Genomic DNA, 19,612 nt, shown 5'->3' with positions numbered 1-19,612 from the left:
AAAACAAGTTCCCAATCCTCAGGCTCATATTGTCTCCTCCATTGATCTAATGGAATCGTTAACTTTTCTTGTTCGCCACGATAGCTTCACTTTTTGCTTCTCAAAGGAATCTATATTTTATGTAAATAAAATGTGAGTGGTTGCCTGTCTATTGTCTATCGTCATACAAAGAACAACAAAGAACAAAGGACAGTACAGCACAGGAACAGGCCCTTCGGCCCACCAAGCCTGCTTGGATCATAATGCCTGTCTAAACTAAAACTTTTTATTATAATAAAGAATATTATTACCATCTCCCAACATTTATTTTCTAAAGGGCTTCTGTGGAGTTGAGGTTTCAGGGTCTGTATCCATCTATTCCCATTCTATTCATCAAGATGCCTCTTAAACGTCACTATCGTACCTGCTTCCACCACCTCCTCCGGCAGCGAGTTCCAGGCACTCACCACCCTCGGTGTAAAAAACGTCCCTCGCACATCTCCTCTAAACTTTGCCCCTTGCACCTTAAACTAGGTCACCTGGTAATTGACTTTTCCAACCTGGCAAAAAGCTTCTGACTATCTACTCTCTCCATGCCGCTCATAATTTTGTGAACATTTATCAGGTCGTCCCTCAACCTCTGTCGCTTGAGAGAAAACAATCTGAATTTATCCAGCCTCTCCTCATAGCTAATACCCTCCAGGCCAGGCAACATCCTGGTAAACCTCCTCTGTACTCTCTCCAAAGCCTCCACATCCTTTTGGTAATGTGGTGACCAGAATTGTCAGCAATATTCCACGTGTGGCCTGACTAAGGTTCTGTAAAGCTGCAGCATGACTTGCCAATTTTTATACTCCATGCCCAGACCAATGAAGACAAGCATGCCATCTGCCTTCTTAGCTCCTTATCCACCTGCGTTGCCACTTTCAGTGATATGTTTATTGTAATTTCCCAATCTACCACAGACAACTTGCCCCTCATACCATGACAGTCTCCTTCTGCGAGAAACACCCAGATAAATTAGGCAAAAGAACCATGTAACCACCAGAGCCCATCTTCATGGCAACGTGGCTGCTTTAGGAACTAAATATCTTCCAACCTGCAAACACCTTTTCATTCGGTGCTCCTCGTCAAACTTGGAACCAGGTAATCGCAACGAGGCTCAAAAATGGTCAGCCCACCGGAGGCAGAGGTGTTAGACCGGCCAGTCCAGCAGAAAGAAACCCTCCAATCATCACCATTCACCAGATGTCAGAATGAACAAAATGCAGTCCTGGATGTCAGTGAGAGCAGAAACAATACAACGGAGCAAACATCTGTAATTTGTGAACTTGTTGGAGTAACAACAGGTGCGATGAATCACAAAACCTCTCCCCACATTGAGAGCAGATGAATGATCTCTCCCCAGAATTAACTCGCTACTGTCTCCATCGTTGCGACGGATCATTGAATGTCTCCCCTGCTCAGAGCAGGTGAATGGCTTCTTCCAGGTGTGAACGCGCTAGTGTTCCTGCAGGGTGTATGGATATCTGAATCCCTTCTCTCACTCAGAGCAGCTTAACGCCTTCTCCCCAGTGTGAACTCGCTGGTGTGTCTGCAGGTGGGATGATTGAGTGAATCCCTTCTCACACTGAGAGCAGGTGAACGGTCTCTCCCCAGTGTGAACTCGCTGGTGTGCCAGCAGGTTCGATGAAGTAGTGAATCCCTTCTCACACTGAAAGCAGGTGAACGGCCGCTCCCCAGTGTGAACTCGCTGGTGTCTCTGCAGGTCGGATGATTGAGTGAATCCCTTCTCACACTGAGAGCAGGTGAACGGTCTCTCCCCAGTGTGAACTCGCTGGTGTGCCAGCAGGTTCGATGAAGTAGTGAATCCCTTCTCACACTGAGAGCAGGTGAACGGCCTCTCCCCACTATGAACTCGCTGATGTATCCGCAGGTTGGATAACTGAGTGAATCCCTTTTCACACTGAGAGCAAGGGAACGGCCTCTCCCCAGTGTGAACTCGCCGGTGTCTCCGCAGGCCCGACGAAGTAGTGAATCCCTTCTCACACTGAGAGCAGGTGAACGGCCTCTCCCCAGTGTGAACTCGCTGATGTATCCGCAGGGTGGATAAATCACCAAATCCCTTCCCACACTGAGAGCAGGTGAACGGCCTCTCGCCAGTGTGAACTTGCTGGTGTGTCCGCAGGGCGGATAACTGATTGAATCCCTTCTCACACTGAGAGCAGGTGAACGGCCTCTCCCCAGTGTGACTGCGCTGATGAGCTTCCAGTGCAGATGGAACCCGGAATCCCATCCCACAGTCCCCACATTTCCACCGTTTATCCATGTTTTGGTTCTCCTCGTGTCTCTCTAGGTTTGTCGATCAGTTGAAGCCTCGTCCACACACAGAACACGTGAAACGTCTCTCCCACTGTGAATGGTGTGATGTTTTTTCAGGCTGCGTAACTGCTTAAAGTTCTTTCCACAGTCAGTGCTCTGGAACACTCTCACTCGGGTGTGTCTCTCTCGGTGCTTTTCCAGTCAGAATGATGTTTTGAAGCCGACAGAAAAGGCATTTCTCCTTCTAGATACAAAGTCCGGTGATATTCAGTTCCAAGGAATTGAGAGACTCAGTCAGATTGAGACGTGACGTTTGAGATTTCTGTCTGTAATTCCTCCTCTTCTCATATCCTGTAAAAACAATTTATAAAAGTTACTTTTCTTCTCCTCATTTTGGAGAAGGTATCCTGAGGGTAACGACAGTCTGGCCGTGGGGTTAATCCTCCGGGTCCTCAGTCTTATTGAGGAATGTCCCCTTGGGTCTATTGTGGTGGTGATTCTTTTGTATTTGTGTTATTATGGGAGGGTTTATGTGTTGTTGACTTTATCCTACTCTGGTACAGACGGGGCTTTTATCTGGGAAAGGAGCAGTTTGGGGAGACTTTGTTGCCTCTGGTGTAAAGTGAGTTGGAGGAGGGGGTAATGGCGCACGCCCGATTGTGGTGTGAAAATCTGTTCCTGTCTCTCTGTCGCCTAACTAATGGCGGCAGTTAATCTGCAACTTTTCTCAGGGAATGTACAGGGCATCCATCACCCCATCAGAAGGAAAAAGATCCTCTCCTTTCTTAAGGAGAAAGTCGACATAGCTTTATTACAGGAAAATGACAGATTAACTTACTTACCTTGCAGGTCAGCTGTTGAGTTCAGGAGTGAGAGCTGGGACCTTAGAATCAGCGCGGGAATTTGAAAAAGCGCGGGAGCTGCGAGGCAGAGGGGACCGTTTAAAAGGTCGCTGCCTGTGGTGAGGTAAGTACAGATTAACTTACTTACCTTGCAGGTCAGCTGTTTAGTTCGGGAGTGAGAGCTGGGACCTTAGAATCAGCGCGGGAATTTGAAAAAGCGCGGGAGCTGCGAGGCAGAGGGGACCGTTTAAAAGGTCGCTGCCTGTGGTGAGGTAAGTACTGATTAACAACTTACTTACTTTGCAGGCCAAGTCGATTTCAGCAGGAGCGGAGCAGGCTAGTCCATTTCAGCGGGGGCAGTGCGGAAGTGATTTCTGGGAGGTAAGTTTCTCCTTTAAATTTTTTTTTTTAAATTCTAGTGTTTAAGGTGGGAACAGGAAGTCGACTCGTGGACTTCTGGGAAGACCCTCACCAATAAATTCTGGTGAGGGTACCAATAAACCAGCCCTTAAGATGCAACTGAGGCCCTGTTTGCACCTCTCGGGTGGATGGAAAAGTTCCCACAGTCACTATTTTGAAGAAGAGCAGGGGAGTTATCCCCGGTGACCCGGTCAATATTTATCCCTCAATCAACATCACTAAAAATACATCATCTGCTCATTATCACATTGCTGTGTGTGGGAACTTGCTGTGTGTAAATTGGCTGCTGAATTTCCTACATTAAAACATTGACTACACTTCAGAAATATTTCATTGGCTGTAAAGTACTTTCGGACGTCCTCTGGTTGTGAAAGGTGCTATAGAAAGGCAAGTTTTTAAATTGAAGATTTCTGTTATCTCATCTTGTTATCTGGAATTTAATTGATTTCAGCCATCCCCAACTTAGCATTTAATAAATTCACTGGTTCAGACAAGATTTTAACCAATTAAGACAAAGGCAGATTTTTCTGGATAGTAAATTTACTGAATAACCTCAAGACATTGACTTTTACAACTTCATGCGGGTGATCAGTCTGTCGAAGTGTAACCCTCTCCGACTCCTTCTTTGACAGTAATTCTTGTGGAATTCAGCCTCGGGAGTCTGGCTCCTTCTTTCACAGTAATTTCCTTGGAACTCGGCCTCGGGAATCTGCAGTACTTGGCCAGCAAGGAAGAAGTTTGAAACCTCTACTTTTATCCCCAAAGTGACCATTATCTCACGTCAGAGTTGTGCCTGTTGTAACATAACAATTTGTCAATTTGGTCACTAGATTCATTAATTGGATCCCCAATTACTGACACCACCTTCTCTCATTATCTCAGACAGGAATACAATAGAACTGTTTCATACTATCCCTTTATCTGATTCTATACAATCCCTTATTCATAGTTTCAAATGTTGAGGCTAATCAGAACTTAAAGGTCTCTCTTGCCAGTACATTTATCCTCATTGCACTTTCTTTATGCACAGCAATTAAGCTTTTACACTTTTACAGCAAATGAAAATCAGGGCACGATCTAACAGCCACGATGCGCAAGGCGCAAATCCAAGTGCGCCAGTTAGATCGCAGGAAAGTCGGAAATCGGGCACCGCACCAAGCACCAATCGGTTTCCGATCTAACCGGCCTATTCCCATTGGCGAGATCTGGATACAATTAAGGCCAATCTCCATCCCATTAACGGGAAGGTCCCCCTATCTAAAGGCCTCCCTTGATTTAAGCCAGTCGGTCAAATGGACGCCGATTAGTGTTGGCCCACACAGACATGGGCCAGGCGTCACGGTACCCGAGGGGTTCCCAGGCCATTGAAGGCCCCTGAGTGGTTAGGGCAGGGTGGCCTCCCGGCCCAGCCCCTGGAACGTGTGCACCTTGGCACCGCAAACCTGGGTATTTCACACTCTGCCCACTCACTAAGATCATTCATAAAGACTGAGTCTTGATTTTGTGCAACATCCATGTGTTTCTCTCCATTTCAAATCCTCTGTGAAAATCCAAACACAGTGGGCGCGATTCTCCACTCCCACGCCGGTTGGGAGAATCGCCTGGGCCGCCGAAATTTCCGGGGACGCCGGTCCGACGCCTTCCCGCGATTCTCCCAAGCGGCGGGAACGGGCCGGTCGAGGTTCGCGGGCCACAGGCCGGAGAATCGCCGGAGATACCCAAAATGGCGATTCTCCGGCACCCCCACTATTCTGAGGCCCGGATGGGCCGAGCGGCCAGGCCAAAACGGCGGGTTCCCCCCGGCGCCGTCCACACCTGGTCGCTACAGTCGTGGGCGGTGCGTGAACGCTGGGGGGGGCGGCCTGTGGGGGGGGGGGGGGGGGGGCGAGGGGGGATCCTGCACCGGGCTTCACCTTGAATGAGGGGTGGCCCGCGATCGGTGCCCACCGATCGTCGGGCCGTCCTCTCTGAAGGAGGACCTCCTTCCTTCCGCTGCCCCGCAAGATCCGTCCCCCATCTTCTTGCGGGGCGGATTTGGACAGGACGGCAACCATGCATGCGCGGGTTGGCGCCGGCCAACCCGCGCATGCGCGGATGACGTCAGTTATGCGGCGCCACTTTTACGCGGGCGACAAGGCCTGGCGCGGGTAGATGACGTGGCCCCGATACTGGCCCATTGTCAGGGCCTGAATCGGTCGGGACCGGGGCCGATCCGCGCCGTCGTGAACCTCGATGGCGTTCACGACGGCGCGGCCACTTCGGCGTGGGGGTGGAGAATCCCGCCCAGTGTATCGTGAAATTATTAGATTTAAAACAGAACGAGTTGTTGGGAGTCACTGCCTGACAATGAAATGAAAATCGCTTATTGTCACAAGTAGGCTTCAATGAAGTTACTGTGAAAAGCCCCTAGTCGCCACATTCCGGCACCTGTTCGGGGAGGCTGGTACAGGAATTGAACCGTGCTGGCTGGCCTGCATTGGTCTGCTTTCAAAGCCAGCGATTTAGCCCTGTGCTAAACAGCCCCTTGCACAATGGTGCAGGAAGTAAATTCAACAGCAACTTTCAAAAGGAAACTGGACAGATTCTGTAGGAAAAGAAACTTGCAGAGCGATGGGACTAATTAGATAGTTCACTCAAAGAGCTAGCATGGGAATGATGGGCAGGATGGCCTCTTTCTGTGCTCACTGAAACTCGTTTACATTTGAAGAAAGTGGGAAATACCTGGAAGCCACTTCCTACGATGCGGGTAGAAGCAGAGATGATGGAATGTTTCCCAAAGAAAATTGGATGGGCTTTTAAGGGAAATAAACTGACAGTGATACAGGGATAGAACAGGGCAATGGTTTGATCTGCAGAGATGTACTGGTTTAGCACAAGGCTAAATCGCTGGCTTTGAAAGCAGACCAAGGCAGGCCAGCAGCATGGTTTAATTACCGTACCAGCCTCCCCGAACAGGTGCCGGAATGTGGCGACTAGGGGCTTTTCACAGTAACTTCATTTGAAGCCTACTTGTACAATGAGCGATTTTCATTTTTCATTTCATTACAAGTTGTGAATCTTTGGAATTTTCTACCCCAGAGGGCTGTGGATGCTCAGTCATTGAGTGTTTATCAAGCAGAGACTGACAGATTTCTAAATACCAATAACACAAAGGGATATGGGGATAGTGTGGGGGAAAAGGCATTGAAGTGAATGATCAGCCATGATCGTATTGAATATTGGAGCAGGCTCGACGGGCTGAATGGCCAACTCCTGCTCCTATGTTCCAATGATACAAAGATAGGTAGGAAAGCAAATTGTGAAGAGGACATAAGGAGGTTAAAAAGGTATATGTTAAATGAGTGGAATAAGATGAATAATGTGGGAAAATGTGTAATTGTCCATGTTGGCCTGAAGAATAATAAAGCTTATTATCTAAATGGTGAGAGGTTGCAGAGCTCTGAGATTCAGAGGGATCTGGGTGTCCAAGAGCATGAATCACAAAAGGCGAGTATACAGGTACAGCAAGTAATTAGGAAAGCTAATAGAATGTTATTGTTTATTGTGAGGGGAATTGAATACAAAAGTAGGGAGGTTATGCTTCAGTTATACAGGACATTGGTGAGACCACATCTGGAGCACTGTGTACAGTATTGCTCTCATTTAAGAAATGATGTAAATGTGTTGGAAGCAGTTCAGAGAAGGTTGACTGGACTCATACCTGGAATTGGAGGCTGGTCTTATGAGGAATGATTGGACAGGCTGGGCTTGTGTCCGATGGAGTTTAGGTGACTTGATTGAACCATATAAGATCCTGAGGGGCCTTGACAGGGTGGATGTGGAAAGGATGTTTCCTCTTGTGGGAGAATCTAGAAATTGGAGTCAATTTAAAAGTAATAACTTGCCCATTTAAGACAGAGGAGAACTTTTTTCTCTCAGAGGGTTGGGAGTCTTTGGAACTCTCTTCCTCAAAGGGCAGTGGAAGCAGAGTCTTTGAATATTGTGAAGGCAGAGCTGGATAGATTCTTGAAAAGCAAGGGGGTGAAAGTTTATCAGGGGTAGATGGGAATAAGACCATACTAAGATCATAAGGAATAGGAGTAGGCCATTCGGCCCTTCCAGCCTGCTCCACCTTTCAATAGAATCATGGCTGAAACCAACATTCCTCACGTTCACTTTCCTGCCCTTTACCCGTAATCCTCGGTTCACTGACAGATCAAGAATCTATCTCATCCGGGAAGCAGGGTGGCACAGTGTTTAGCACCGCTGCCTCACGGCGCCGAGGTCCCAGGTTCGATCCCGGCTCTGGGTCACTGTACGTGTGGGGTTTGCACATTCTCCCTGTGTCTGCGTGGGTTTCGCCCCCACAACCCAAAAGATGTGCAGGGTAGGTGGATTGGCCACGCTAAATTGCCCCTTAATTGGAAAAAATGAATTGGGAACCCTAAATTTACATTTATAAACAAGAATCTATCTCAGCCTTAATATCTTCAGATTTTCTGAATGTGCTGTTATTACTTCCTAATAATTTATTCCAACATTTTTTTCAACAATAAATGTTAGGCTAATCGTCCAATATTGTCTCATTTTTTGCCTCCCTCCCATTCTGAATCGGGGGTTGTCACATTGGCAGTTTTACAATCCTCTGGTACCTCTCCAGAATCCAAGGATTTTTGGAAAATTACAATCAATGCATCCACTATCTCTGCAGACATTTCTTTTCGGATCCTAGGATGCAGCCATCCAGGGGACTTATCTTATCCCCATTAGTTTGTCCAAGACAACTTCTCCAGTGATGGTATTTAATTACTTCCTCCGTATTCTTTAGTATTAAAGGGATATTCGAAGTATCTTGGTGCAAAATATCTGTTTAATTCCTCTGCTATTTCCTTGTTCTCCATAACTGACACGGCAGCATGGAGGCACAGTGGTTAGCACGGTTGCTTCACAGCTCCAGGGAGCTGGGTTCAATTCCCGGCTTGGGTCACTGTCTGTGCGGAGTCTGCCCGTTCTCCCCAAAACTGCGTGCGTTTCCTCCGGGTGCTCCGGTTCCCTCCCACAAGTCCCAAAAGACTTTGTAAGGCGAATTGGGCATTCTGAATTCTCCCTGTGTACCCGAACAGGCCGGAGTGTGGCGACGAGCGGATTTTCACAGTAACTTCATTGCAGCGATATTGTAAGCTTACTTGTGACAATAATAAAGATTATAATAATAAAGAATATTACTATCTCCTCAGATTTATTTTCTAAGGAGCCTCTGTGGAGTTGAGGTGTCAATCAGATCAGCCGTGAACTTACTGAATGGTGGAGCAGGCTCGAGGGGCCGAGTGGCCTACTCCTGCTCCTAATTCGTATGTTATCACATCCTTTATAATCGATTGTAGCATTTTCCCTCCGACTGATGTCAGACTAATGGGTCTGTGGTTCCCCGTTTTCTCTCTCTCTCCTTAAATATTGGGGTTACATTTTACCACATTCCAGAATCCATAGAATTTTGAAAGGTGATCACCAATGTATCCACTATCTCTACAGCCGCCTCTTTCAACACTCTGGGATGTAGAGCAGCAGATTTTGGGGATTTATTAACTTTCAACCTCATTAATTTCTCCAGTGCTGATTTTTCACTAATACTAATCTCTTTCAGTTCCTCGTGCTCACTGGTCCCTTGGTTCTCTCGTTTGGGACAATTTCTGTATCTTCCTCTGTGAAGACAGACACACATTGCTTAGTTTCTCTGCCATTTCCTTATTCCCCATTATAAACTCTCCTGTCTCTGCCTGGAATGGACCCACATTGGTCTTTGCAAATCTTTTCCTTTTCACATTCATATAGGAGCTTTTCCAGTCGGTTTTTATGTTTCTCCCCAGTTTGCTCTCATATTCTATTTTCTCTTTATCAGTTTCTTGGTCCTCCTTTGCTGAATTCTAAACCAAGTTCCCAATCCTCAGGCTCCTATTGTCTCCTCCATTGATCTAATGGAATCTTTAACTTTTCTTGTTAGCCACGATAGCTTCACTTTTGCTGTTTAATTTTTGCTTCTTCAAGGAATCTATATTTTATGTAAATAAAATGCTAGTGGTTGCCTGTCTGTCTATTGTCTGTCTTCATACATAGAACAACAAAGAACAAAGGACAGTACAGGAACAGGCCCTTCGGCCCACCAAGCCTGCTTGGATCATGATGTCTGTCTAAACTAAAACCTTCTGTGCTTCCAGGGTCTGTATCCATCTCTTCCCATCCTATTCATGGATTCGTCAAGATGCCTCTTAAACGTCACTATCGTACCTGCTTCCACCACCTCCTCCGGCAGCGAGTTCCAGGCACTCACCACCCTCTGTGTAAAAAAACCTTCCCTCGCACATCTCCTCTAAACTTTGCCCCTCGCACCTTAAACCTATGTCACCTGGTAATTGACTTTTCCAACCTGGCAAAAAGCTTCTGACTATCCACTCTGTCCGTGCCACTCATAATTTTGTAAACTTTTATCAGGTCTTCCCTCAACCTCCGTCGCTCGAGTGAAAACAATCAGAATTTATCCAACCTCTCCTCATAGCTAATACCCTCCAGGCCAGACAACATCCTGGTGAACCTCCTCTGTACTCTCTCCAAAGCCTCCACATCCTTTTGGTAATGTGGTGACCAGAATTGTAGGCAATATTCCACGTGTGGCCTAACTAAGGTTCTGTACAGCTGCAGCATGACTTGCCAATGTTTATACTCAATACCCCGACCAATGAAGACAAGCATGCCGTCTGCCTTCTTAGCTCCTTATCCACCTGCGTTGCCACTTTCAGTGATGTTTATTGTAATTTCACAATCTACCACAACTTGCTCCTCATACCATGACAGTTTCCTTCTGCGAGAAACACACAGATAAATTAGGCAAAAGATCCCTGTAACCACCATAGCCCATCTTCATGGCAACATGGCTGCTTTGGGAACTAAATATCTTCCAACGTGCAAACACCTTTTCATTCTGTGCTCCTCGTCAAACTTGGAACCAGGTAATCGCAACGAGGCTCAAAAATGGTCAGCCCACCGGAGGCAGAGGTGTTAGACCGGCCGGTCCAGCAGAAAGAAACCCTCCAATCATCACCATTCACCAGATGTCAGAATGAACAAAATGCAGTCCTGGATGTCAGTGAGAGCAGAAACAATACAACGGAGCCAACATCTGTAATTTATTCTGAACCTGTTGGAGTCACAACAGGTGTGATGAATCACAAACCCCCTCCCCACATTGAGAGCAGATGAATGGTCTCTCCCCAGAATTAACTCTCTAGTGTCTCCGTAGTTGGGATGGATCATTGAATGTCTCCCCTGCTCAGCAGGTGAATGGCTTCTTCCAGGTGTGGACTCGCTAGTGTTCCTGCAGGATGTACGGATAACTGAATCCCTTCTCTCACTAAGAGCAGGTTAAAGCCTTCTCCCCAGTGTGTACTCGCTGGTGTGACTGCAGGTGGGATAACTGAGTGAATCCCTTCACACACCGAGAGCAGGTGAATGGCCTCTCCCCAGTGTGAACTCGCTGGTGTCTCTGCAGGTGGGATAACTGAGTGAATCCCTTCTCACACCGAGAGCAGGTGAATGGCCTCTCCCCAGTGTGAACTCGCTGGTGTCTCTGCAGGTCGGATGATTGAGTGAATCCCTTCTCACACTGAGAGCAGGTGAACTGCCTCTCCCCAGTGTGAACTTGCTGGTGTGTCAGCAGGCTGGATAACCGAGTAAATCCCTTTTCACATTGGTGGCAGGTGAACGGCCTCTCCTCAGTGTGAACTCGCTGGTGTGTCAGCAGGTCGGATGATTGAGTGAATCCCTTCTCACACTGAGAGCAGGTGAACTGCCTCTCCCCAGTGTGAACTCGCTGGTGTGTCAGCAGGCTGGATAACCGAGTAAATCCCTTTTCACATTGATGGCAGGTGAACGGCCTCTCCTCAGTGTGAACTCGCTGGTGTGTCAGCAGGTCCGATGATTGAGTGAATCCCTTGTCACACTGAGAGGAGATGAACGGCCTCTCCCCAGTGTGAAGTCGCTGGTGAATCTGCAGGCTCGATGAAGTAGTGAATCCCTTCTCACATTGATGGCAGGTGAACGGCCTCTCCCCAGTGTGAACTCGCTGATGTCTCCGCAGGTCCGATGATTGAGTGAATCCCTTCTCACACTGAGAGCAGATGAACGGCCTCTCCCCAGTGTGAACTCGCTGGTGTTTCTGCAGGGCAAAGAAACGAATGAATCCCTTCTCACACACAGAGCAGGCGAACGGCCTCTCCCCAGTGTGACTGCGCCGATGAGCTTCCAGCTGAGATGGGGCCCTGAATCCCTTCCCACAATCGACACATTTCCACCGTTTCTCTAGGGTGGGGGTCTCCTCGTGTCTCTCCAGGTTTGTCGATCAGTTGAAGCCTCGTCCACACACAACACGTGTACAGTCTCTCCCGCTGTGAATGGTGTGATGTATTTTAAGGCTGTGTAACTGGTTAAAGCTCTTTCCACAGTCAGTGCCCTGGAACACTCTCACTCGGGTGTGTGTGTCTCGGGGCTTTTCCAGTCACACTGATGTTTTGAAGCCGACAGAAAGACAAACATTTCTCCTTCTCGATTCAAAGTCCGGTGATGTTCAGTTACAAGGAATTGAGGGACTCAGTCAGATTGAGACGTGACGTTTGAGATTTCGGTCTGTAATTCCTCCTCTTCTAATATCCTGTAAAAACAATTTATAAAAGTTACTTTTCTTCTCCTCATTTTGGAGAAGGTATCCTGAGGGTAACGACAGTCTGGCCGTGGGGTTAACCCTCCGGGTCCTCAGTCTTATTGAGAAATGTCCCCTTGGATCTATTGTGGTGGTGATTCTTTTGTATTTTTGTTATTATGGGAGGGTTTACGTGTTGTTGACTTTATCCTACTCTGGTACAGACGGGGCTTTTATCCGTGAAAGGAGCAGTTTGAGGAGACTTTGGTAAAGAGAGTTGGAGGAGGGGGTAATGGTGCACGCCCGATTGTGGTGTGAAAATCTGTTCCTGTCTCTCTGTCGCCTAACTAATGGCGGCAGTTAATCTGCAAATTTTCTCAGGGAATGTACGGGGCATCCATCACCCTATCAGAAGGAAAGAGATCCTCTCATTTCATTAGGAGAAAGTCGATATTGTTTTATTACTGGAAATCCATCTGGATTATGGGGAACACGTTAAATTGAGGCGGGATTGGGTGGGGCAGTTTTTTTTCACCCCTTTTCCATCCAGTAACAGACTTGTGGCAATGCTGATTATACACGATTCTCGGCTCTCTGGTCTCTGTGTCAGTTGGTTTCTGGCCTCTCCCTCCTTTTCCCAGTAGCCCCTCCCCACATCCCTTTCCTGCCTGCTCCCTGTGATCCCGTACGCCCATCTCCCTCCCCAGTGTTCCATTGGCCGCTGGCTTCAAGCAAGTCCTGGAACAAGTTAGTGCATGGCCTCCACACTTTGTGGGAATCATCCTCCGACCCTCGGACGGTGCACGTGATCTTCTCCAGGTGGAGAACACACACACACACACACGAACACGATTGGGGCCGCCGACCCGCTTGCTCGCCGCTCCTGTCTCCTGCCGCAGTTTCTGTGACCCTGCAGCATTTCAAGCTGTTGCTTCCTGGCATTTTGTTGTCCGCACTATTGTTGAGGGTGAGGGGATGTTTCAGTCTGATTTTGCGGCTAAATTCGGCAGACAGTGCCTATTTTTCTGTTGTATGGAGGAGAGCCACCTGATGTGTGACTGCTCAGCACATCCCCGTCACAAGTTCCCTCTCTTTTGAATGTTGACTTGAAACTGCGATCTTATGTTTTGGCGATAAGGCTGGAGGACATCCTTCCGACAATCGTGCGGGAGGACCAGACTGGGTTTATACGGGGAAGATTTTCCAGTAACAATGTTGGAAGGTTGCTGAATTTGATTCAGGCTGTTCAGAAATATGCATTGGATGGGCTGGTGATCTCCTTCAATGCATAGAAAGCTTTTGCTTGAGTTGAGTGGAATTATCTGGTGTATCCGGTGTGAGGCTTCGGGTTGGGTGAGGATTAGATTGACTTGATTCAATTGTTACATCACAGACCAGCAGCGGCGGTGCTCACCAATGGTTTATGGGCATCGAATTTTCAGCTTCAGAGAGGGACTAGACAGGGCTGCCCTCTGTCCCCCTTGTCCACTGAGCCAATGCCAGAGGCTATCAGATCGGAGTCTCTGATATCGGGACTGGGGGGTGGGGTGAGGCAGCACAAGATCACTCTGTGTGCAGATGACGGGTTGCTGTTTGTGTTGAACCCCAGTGTTTCAGTCCCGGACATTATTGGAGTAGTTGATAGATATTTTTTAAAGTATTTTCATTCAGATTTTAACATTTGCAACACATAACATTACAAAGTAAAACCAACACAAAACCCCTAAACCCACCCCAACTCCCTAACCAAACTCTTCACCTCCCACCTAGCAGTTCCTTGAAATTATAGAACATAGAATCCGTACAGTGCAGAAGGAGGCCATTCAGCCCATCGAGTCTGCACCAGCTCTTTGAAAGAGCACCCTACATAAGCCCACGTCTCCACCCTATCTCTGTAACCCATTAACCCCACCTACCCTTTAATGTAAGCCTACAAAGCCTCCGTTTCCCTGCTCCAACCCCACACGTACTCTGCATTCGCCACCCAATAATAGTACAACAGGTTCAGCAGGGCCAAGCCTCCTGACTGTCGCCCTCTCTGAATCACCGTCTTCCGAATCCTTGCCACCTTATCTGCCCACACAAACGATTAAACCAACCAATCCACCTCCATAAAGAACAATTTCGGCAAAAAGACCATTAGGCACCGAGATAAAAATAAAAACCACAGCAAAATGTTCATCTTAACCAGCTGTACCCGATTGTGGACAGATTTAGTGCCTTCTCTGGTTATAAGATGAATTTTACTGAGTCAGAGGCCATGCTGGTGAGGGGAGGGGGGGGGGGGTGTTGAAGGGTAAGCCCCCTCCTCTTGCTAAGTTCCCAATCAGATGCTCCCCCCTTGGGATTTAAATATCTGGGAATATCAATGACCCCCCTTTTTCAGACAGCTACATGGGGCCAACTTTCCTCAGCTGATGGTGACTATTAGGTGGGACCTTGCCCGGTGGTCGGCTCTTCCGATTTCATGGCGAGGGAGGATCACCTTCATTAAAATGAATGTGTTGCCCAGACTGCTGTACCCTCTGCAGATGCTGCCTATGCTGCTGTCAAACAGAGTTGTTAGGGAAATTAATGGAATGATTAGTACATTTATCTGGAATAAAAATAAACCTCACCTCAACTTAGTTAAGCTCCAATCACCAGGAGCTAAAAAAGGGGGGGGGGGGTCTCCTGAATATCAGGCTTTATCAATTGGCCTCTCATCTTAGTTTCACGCGGAATTTGGTTCCGATAGACCCAACATCCATCAGGCTCGATATGAAAACAGGCCAATCAGTTCTCCCTCTATCCAAAACTGGCACAGATTGATTACAGAATGTATCCCATTGCAATTGTAATGTCTGTACTTCATTCTAAGTCTGATGCATTTGTTAAATAATGAGACCCCTGTCTCAAATACATGTGCTCTAATTTGACAGACTTGCTCCTCCAGGGATTTCCATCAGTGAATTCAATTCAACTGAGCCCAGAGTAGGGCACAGTGAGGCACAGTGGTTAGGACAGAGCCAGGGAACCAGGTTTGATTCCTTGAGTGCCTATCTGTGTGGACATGGACATTCGCCCTGTGTCTGTGTGGGTTGCCTCTGGGTGCTCAGGTTTCCTCCCACAGTCCAGAGATGTGCAGGTTAAGTGGATTGGTCATGCTAAATTGCCCCTTAGTGTCCAAAGGTGTTAGGTTAGGTGGGTTGACGATGATCAATGCACCGGATTATGGGAATCGGGTGGGGAGTCTGCCTCGGTGAGTGCATTTTCTGAGGGTCAGTGCAGACTTGAAGAAGCGAATAGCCTCCTTCTGCACTATAGAGATTCTGTGTCATCTATGTTATTTTAATTTGACTATGCTGTTAGTCTGTTTTGGGGTGTGCATTGGTATCCTTCTGTTTTTATATAATCTTACCCTCTTTCCCCACTCACTCTGTTAACTGGTTATTCAATTGATCTGGCATTTCATATAGCGGCTCTGGTCCCTAAAATATCCTGCTACAAATTAATTCTGCAATATGTTGCTTGTATTTATGCAGCAATATCAGTTGTTCTACACTGTACCCATTTTCCACCAATTTTTCTGTTAGTCTGTTGCATTCATTTTTTTAAAAAGTTTTTAAAAATAACAAAAGAAATATTAAAAATCTGTCCAACTCATCCATGAATATATTCATTGCCTCTCAGACTCCACTGGTTCCCGTGGAAGAGAAATCCAGAAACTAACAACCCACTGAGGGAAGAGATGACTGGAAATATATAACGCAGCTACAGTACAATATTACACAACTGGAAATAATAAATGTACTTTATTACAAACCATAGATAATATATCTAATCTGTACCATTTTTAAAAACTAGACATATCTCTGTCTGATATTAATTTACTGTCCTTTAAATGTGAGCCATCTCCAGGGGAAACCAGCCTTCAATTGTGAGCATTGGGAAAGAGACCATCCTTTTAGCCAGACAAATAAATGTGTCAAGCTGAGGGAACAAAGGATGTCAATGTCTTTAAGAGAGAGAGAGACCTGGGCCAAGCTTTGCAGAGTCTGCACCCTCCCTGGATTCACTTCCTTTCCCTTCAGTTGCTGCAAGTGACCAATTGAAGGTGAGAATGAGAAAAGAAATGGAAAGGGGGAGAAAGGAAAGTTTTTACTCACAGATGTTGGAGACACAGGAGGAAGTTTCACTTCCAATGCCCGCTTTGTGACGTCACGAGAACCCGTCCTGAATCAGCCAATAAGAATCACTCTGTTCAACTGCCGTTTTCGGGTCTCAGTGCGCAGGCTCGGCACGCGGACACGGGAGCCCCACCCCCACCAGTTTTCCCCTGTACCTCCTCGAGACAAAGGTTTCCAAAAAACCGGCTGATGGATGCAGCCAGATCGAGAAGCAACTCGGTGAGCTCCCCCTGGCCCGGGACTGCGCATGTCCCAAGGAAGAGGGGGAAGTTGCGTAGGGGCAGGGGAGAGCCCGCCTCCTGACCTTCCTTCTGAGGTTTTGATCATTGGAAAGAGTTGTGGGACCGGAAGGACTCTCGTCCTCCAGCCAATCAGCGCGCGGGCTTTGTGTGAATGATTGAGCTTCACACAGACTGAAACTTCCTCCTGTCTCCAACATCTGTCAGTAAAACACTTTCTTTTCTCCCCCTTTCCATTTCTTTTCGCATTCTCGCCTTCAATTGGTCATTTGCAGCAACTGAAGGGAAAGGAAGTGAATCCAGGGAGGGTGCAGACTCTGCAAAGCTTGGTCCAGGTCTCTCTCTCTCTCAAAGACATTGACATCCTTTGCTCCCTCAGCTTGACACATTTATTTGTCTGGCTAAAAGGATGGTCTCTTCCCTAATGTTCACAATTGAAGGGTTCTTTTCCCCAGGTGATGGCTGACAGTTAAGGGGGCAGTAAATTAATATCAGACGAGAAATGTCCAGTGTTGTTATATGGCACAGAGCAGATATATTATTGATGGTTCTGCAATAAAGTACATTTATTATCATCCCATTTTCTCCAAATGAAATGTGCCTAACACAAGACCCTGCTTCCATACCCGCATGTCTATCCTTGTCTTCTGCAGTGTTGCAGTGAAGCTCAATGCAAACTGGAGGAACAACATCTCATCTTCCGGTTAGGCACGCTAATTCCTTCCGGTCTCAACATCGAATTCAACAACTTCAGATGATCAGCTCTACCCCACCTCGACCCATTTGTTTTCATCCCATTTCATTTTAACTGTCTTTTACCATTTATTTCTCTCTTGCCTTTCTTTATATATATTTACCCCCCATCTTCTCCACGTTTCCTTACCCTTTCTCCCCTTTGCTTCCCCCTTCCCCTCCCCCCACATCTACAACTCACAGTTTACCCTCTGATGTTAATTTCTCTGCAGTTTGGCCTTTCACACCTTTTGTTCTCTCTGGGGACTGCCATTAGCACTCCCCTTGCGTTCTGTGGCTATTAGCACCCCGTTTCCCATGGTTTCTGTGGCTATGACTCATCTTTCATTCTCACTCCACAATATAAATATTTCCCACTTTCTCTGTCTTTTAGCTTTGACAAAGGGTCATCTGGACTCAACGTTAGCTCTTTTCACTCCCTACAGATGCTGCCAGACCTGTTGAGATTTTCCAGCATTTTCTCTTTGGTTTATTATCATTTCTTGTCTTGTAATATTGTTCTGTAGCTATGTTATATATTCCTAGTCATCTCTGCCCTCAGAAGGTCGTTAGTCTCTGGAATTCTCATCCATAGTGACCAGTGGAGGCGGGGAGGGTCATTGAATGTTTTTTACGGATAAATTGGACAGATTGTTTTAAATCTGTTTATTATTATATTTTTAAAAAACATTTTTTTAAGCATAACCACAACAGAGTAACAGTAAAATTGGTGGAAAATGGGTACAGAGCAGAACAAGAGCTATTGCCAGCAACAATACAACAACATTTTGCAATAGAACAACCAGATAACAAGTTAACATCGTGGGCGCGATTTTCCGAAGAGGAAACAAAGTCCCCTAGTGAGCACGTTTAGCTGCGTGTTTCATGCCACTCTCAGCGCTGAGAAACACATGGCTATTCAACGTGACACGCATTGTATAGAGGACCGGAATGGGGACGCACAGCCAAGGCTGCACTTAGCCCGTTTTCTACTGTGAGGAGCTTCGCTGGCCAGAACTCCCCAGTTTAGCGAGAGATGGTGAGGCCATTTTTAAATGATGTCTCAATCTCCAAGGCTCCAGAAACGAGCCCTGACCTCCCGATCCCACCCCCTCCAGCCCGATCGCACTATGGAAGGGTCGCCAGCCACCCAAACCCCTCTCAAGACACACGCTGGGCACCCCCTGCCTGATCACATGCACATGCAAAAAATGCCAGCCTGGCAGTGCCAGGCCAGCACCCAAGTGGCACTGCCAAGGGCCAGGCTGACCCTTGTCACCGTGAACATTGTCCTCTTATTTCGCAAAATGACCCTGATCCTCGTCCCATAGCAGGAATGGTAGGTCTGTCCCACCCAGCCCTTCCTTAACCGCAGCCGGTCCTTCTCCCTCAGATGTGTCTCTCGGAGGAAGACTACGTCGGCTTTCATGCTTTTCAGGTGGATGGAGACTCTGGATCTTTTTACTGGGCCGTTAAGTCCCCCAACGTTCCAGGTGACTATTTTGTCCCCCCGTTCCTGTGGGATCAAACATACTTACCTGGTTGTCGGGCCCCTGCGCTCCGGGGTTTCCCTTTTCCAGAGGACATCCAACATGGCCGCCAACTGTGTGTACACCATGTGGGTGAGCCCCTGCTCTCCAAGGTTTCCCTTTGTTCAGGGACCCTCCAAAGTGGTTGCTTGCAGAGCCATTTTGTTCCAAGTCGCCACATGTGGCCTGTTGTAGCCGGTCTAATCTAATGCCTTCCATCTTTCTACTTTCTACACCTATTTCTCCCTTCCGGTCTTCTTCCCTCCACCCCCCCCCCCCCCCCCCCCCCCCGGGGTCTTCTCACCCGCACACACCCACCTCTATTCCATAGCTAAACCTTCCCCCTCCCTGCTGTTTTCTCCCCTGATTATCCCTCCGTGCCCGTTATCTGCCCGACACCACCTTGGGGCCAGGTGGCTTCCCCCTCCGCAGCCTCTCTCTCCTGCATGAATCCCGGTGCTAGCTACCTCACTAGTGTGGTGGCCCCCTCCTGGGAGTTGTTTCACTTCCTCCCATTGCCCGATTTCTGGGCTTCCTGTCCGCCATTTCCCTGTGCTTAGCTATATTTAGATCATCCTTCCCTCTCTTGCTGCTCTCGTCTCCAAAACGGGGCAGTGTTCACCCGTGTGAAGCGGTCTCTGTGGCAATGGTCTCCTGTTGGCTGTGCAGACTGTAAAAGGGAGAGAGCTTTTTTTTGTTAAAACATTGCTTT

At 47.5% G+C, this 19,612-nt stretch overlaps 1 protein-coding gene across 1 annotated transcript in view; it reads right to left on the bottom strand.

The window, feature by feature from the left end:
• LOC140417949 (uncharacterized) overlaps positions 1-19,612 on the bottom strand; it is a 226,069-nt gene that overhangs the window by 153,673 nt on the left and 52,784 nt on the right. Inside the window, exon 3 of the mRNA XM_072501382.1 lies at positions 1,527-2,344. Within this exon, the coding sequence (XP_072357483.1) occupies positions 1,527-2,344 (818 nt within the window). The remainder of the gene's footprint in view (positions 1-1,526; positions 2,345-19,612) is intronic.

This window comes from Scyliorhinus torazame, chromosome 5, assembly GCF_047496885.1.
Source record: "Scyliorhinus torazame isolate Kashiwa2021f chromosome 5, sScyTor2.1, whole genome shotgun sequence".
In the NCBI taxonomy this organism is placed as follows: domain Eukaryota; kingdom Metazoa; phylum Chordata; class Chondrichthyes; order Carcharhiniformes; family Scyliorhinidae; genus Scyliorhinus; species Scyliorhinus torazame.
The sequence above is the reverse complement of the archived record's forward strand: the minus strand, read 5'-3'. Positions and strand labels throughout refer to the sequence as shown.